At 39.8% G+C, this 3,824-nt stretch overlaps 1 protein-coding gene across 1 annotated transcript; it reads left to right on the top strand.

The window, feature by feature from the left end:
* Positions 1-1,703: 1,703 nt before the first annotated feature.
* Positions 1,704-3,616, top strand: LOC133910668 (protein FAR1-RELATED SEQUENCE 5-like). Its single transcript, XM_062352984.1, has 4 exons — positions 1,704-2,714; positions 2,829-2,906; positions 3,331-3,447; positions 3,539-3,616. The coding sequence occupies exons 1-4, from the start codon at positions 1,704-1,706 to the stop codon at positions 3,614-3,616; spliced, it is 1,284 nt and encodes a 427-aa protein (XP_062208968.1).
* Positions 3,617-3,824: the final 208 nt, after the last annotated feature.

The following is a 3,824-nucleotide window of genomic DNA, read 5'->3' on the forward strand; positions in this document are numbered from 1 at the left end:
ACTTGCTCCAATCACCTTACATGTGGACCCAAATCATCACTAGGTATATAAACTAATAGTTTAGGTATATAAATCCATCCCAATTACCCGTAAATCCGTATTGTGGGCGGACATACGGGCGCGCCCGCGGGTATGGGTACACCGTGTAAGAAATCCGATGGGTACAAGATACCCGTGGGTGGCGGATGCGGGTATCATTTTTTACCCGTGACGTGTAACGGGTACGTGTGCGAGTTTGAGTATAAGCTCGCGGGTACGAGTCTGGGCAGACCCTACCCACGGGTATTTTATATGTTGCCATCTTTACTCTTGAGTCTTATGTACTCTAAATCTGTATTAGTAACTCTCCCCGACTACATATAAGGGAGTCTTTTGATTAGATTAAGATCTATTTAAGTTAGCTAAAAACTTTATTGTAAATAATATTAGAAATCAATACAAGACTAACAATGTGTGATTTATCTATAGAAGCATCTCTGCTCTTTCTAAAATTTATGAGATCGGCGATTCACCAAATCTCGTTGGAGAAAGAACGGAGGCCCATAATTAGATGGACTCGTATCCTCTGACATTGCTGAGCAATGTCACCATGTGACATTCCTTCCATCCAAACCAACAAAATCTGAATCATTGGCTATAGATTATTAAGCCCCAACAGCTGCCAACGAAAACTTCTTTTTCGACGCCTGGTGGTGGGAAAGCTTCTTTTTTGGCGCCAAATCACCCATCCGATCATCTCGAATTCTCGACGCCACGCCCACGTAGTCAATCATCTCGCTGCCGTGCTGCCTTCGCCGATTGTCTCGACGACACGCTCACATCTCGACGCCGCCGCGCTCACGCCACCGATCATCTCGTCACCACGCTCACATCGTCGAGGATCGTCTCACAACCTCACAACTCTCAGGCTCACTTCAAAGAAAATCAGATTGAAAGCTATTGGCTTGTCCTGTTCTAATAGAGGATGAGAGTACTTCGAGAAATTCACTTCTCCAACAAACTCTTGTGCCGATCACTGCTTCTAGTAGGTAAGCAAAGTGCAAAACAATTTTGTTCTGATTAATGTATGACTGTACAGTCCATCTCTTTCTTTCTCTCTCTCAAACAATATTTTAGCCATATTCTCATGTGCAAATCTCTCTCTGACAGTAACCTCTTGATTTGTATATATTGTAGTGCAAACACCATTTCTAGTTGGATACCCCGAATTGGTATGACATTTAGCAATACGGATGAGGCTCGGGAATTTTGGAACTACTATGGGGGTCAAATTGGTTTTGGCATTAGAAAAAGATTTGAGAATACTAGTAAAGTTGATGGAAAGATTTCGTCTTCTAGATTTGTTTGTACAAAGGAAGGTTTTCAAAAGATAAAAGAGATAATTTGACCAAGAAATCACGAGCTGTGACAAGGACTGGATGCAAAGTCCGCATGGGAATCATATTGAATCGAGAACTCGGAAAATATGAGGTAGATGATTTGGTACTTGAACATAACCATGTTCTACAAACACCAGAGACCTGTCACTTGATGCCATCACAAAGGAGAATATCATAAGTGCAAGCATTTGAAATTGAAATGGCAGATGCATCTGGAATTCAGCCTATAATTGCTCATGAGTTTGCTAGTCGACATGTTGGAGGAGCTGCTAATCTTGGATACAGTTGCCGGGACCACAACTGTGCACTAAACGTCAAAAGGAGATGAAGTATGGTGAAGCCGGAAGCTTGTTGAATTACTTTCACAATAAGGTTGTCGAGAATCCTTCATTTCAATATGCTTTGCAGCTAGACAGTGAAGAACAAATAACAAATATTTTTTGGGTTGATGCAAAAATGTTGATTGATTATGCTCACTTTGGTGATGTTGTCACTTTTGACACCACATTTGGAACTAATCAGGACATTCGTCCATTCGGTGTGTTTGTTGGCTTCAACCACTTCAGAGAAACCGTGATTTTTGGGGTTGCTCTGATGTATGATGAGTCAGTTGACTCCTTCAAGTGGCTATTTGAAACTTTTCTTTCAACTCATAATCAAAAGAAGCCAAGAACTATTTACACTGATCAAGATGTTGCAATGGGAAAGGCTATTACAGATGTGTTACCAGAAACATGGCATGGATTATGCACTTGGCATATAATGCAGAATGCAATTAAGCATTTGAACTGTCACATGGTTGAAGGTTCAAATGTTCTTGGTGATTTTAGTGCTTGCATGTATGAATACGAGGACATAGTAAAATTTGAAGATGTATTTTCCAAGATGAGAGCTAAGGTACATAAGCAAACTTGGCTTGATAGTATCTATAAGGTAAAGGAAAAGTGGGCTGAATGTTACATGAAGGATGTGTACACGTTATGTATGAGAAGTACCCAATTAAGCGAGAGTCTAAATAGTGACATGAAGGAGTACTTAAACTCGGAACTGAACATTCTTCGCTTCTTTAGTCATTTTGAGAGGGCTGTCCAAGCAAAAAGAGATAAAGAGATCACTTTAGAGTACGATTCAAGGGAAAAGTTGCCGCGCATTCAGATGAGAACTCCAATGCTACTGCAAGCAAGCAACATTTACACGCCGCAGATATTTGAAGCCTTTCAAAGTGAATATGAAAGATTTATGGCAGCCTATACAAGACCATCATCTGAAGGCAATGCATACATTGTTGGAATTGGAGTTCTTGATGAAGAATCTACACTCGAGGAGGAGCATGTGGTTGTTTTTTATTCTTCCGAGCGCAAAGTTGTATGCACATGCAAACTGTTTGAGAGGACTGGACTATTGTGCAGTCATGCCTTGAAAGTTCTTGATTTGATGAATATTAAGCAGTTACCTGAACACTACATTATGAAGCGATGGACAACTATTCATGATGCATTTGGGAGAAATGTTTTAGTAGATCCAAAGGTAGATGTGACACGTCGCTATAAGTATTTGGCACACAAATTTATCAGATTGGCTTCTCGAGCAGTTGACTTTAAGAATGTTTTTTATTGGTGGACAATGTACTTGATAGCCTTTGTAGTCAAGTTGAGCGAAAAATCAAGCTGTCTGCTGAAGGAAATGCCAATCAATCCAAGATTGAAGCAACAACTAAAGCACCTAATAGAATGGCACATGTTATTGCTGGCCTCAAGAAAAGAGAGACAAAAAAGGGTGGATCAAAGCGAAAGAAAAATTGGGTTGATAAGCTTCGAAAAGGGAGAAAACAAGGATCATCTCAAGTCGAGTCCCAAGAACCATCCGATGTGGTATGCGAACTAGTATATCAACAAGTTTATTTATCACTTGATTAGTGTTAAAAATCCTTATAAACGACATCAATTAACAGGGTGCAATGGTGACTAGAGTAGCACAGCCTCAAACAATAGTTGAGAAATGCTTTAGAACTGACCAAGATCAGATCGAAGGTTCTGAATTCATTGGAAGTTACACTCAACTACTGATGGTATGGTTCACAACTATTCAATATTGGTATTAATTTATATGACATTTTTCTAACGTTTTGTTGACTTACAAAGTTGTTTGTTACATAATAGGGTCACTCTGGTGGTCACAAATTGAACTCTGAAGGTTTATTTGGCACTGCTTGGACTATGGATGATTATACAGTCTGATGATCTGATGATCTGCTGACCGCAACTTGGCAGCTGATTTGGGTATCATTTTACTTAGGCAAGAGTGATAGACATTACCAGTCAACACACTTCATTTGTTGGTTGTAATGATAGTTTTGGAGATTTTTTATTTCTTGACCAAAAAGTCTGCAAGTAGTTTGTTGAAGTGAATTTCTCATAGCGCCCTCATCCTCCATTAAAACAGGAC

Source organism: Phragmites australis, chromosome 3 (genome assembly GCF_958298935.1).
Source record: "Phragmites australis chromosome 3, lpPhrAust1.1, whole genome shotgun sequence".
In the NCBI taxonomy this organism is placed as follows: Eukaryota; Viridiplantae; Streptophyta; class Magnoliopsida; order Poales; family Poaceae; genus Phragmites; species Phragmites australis.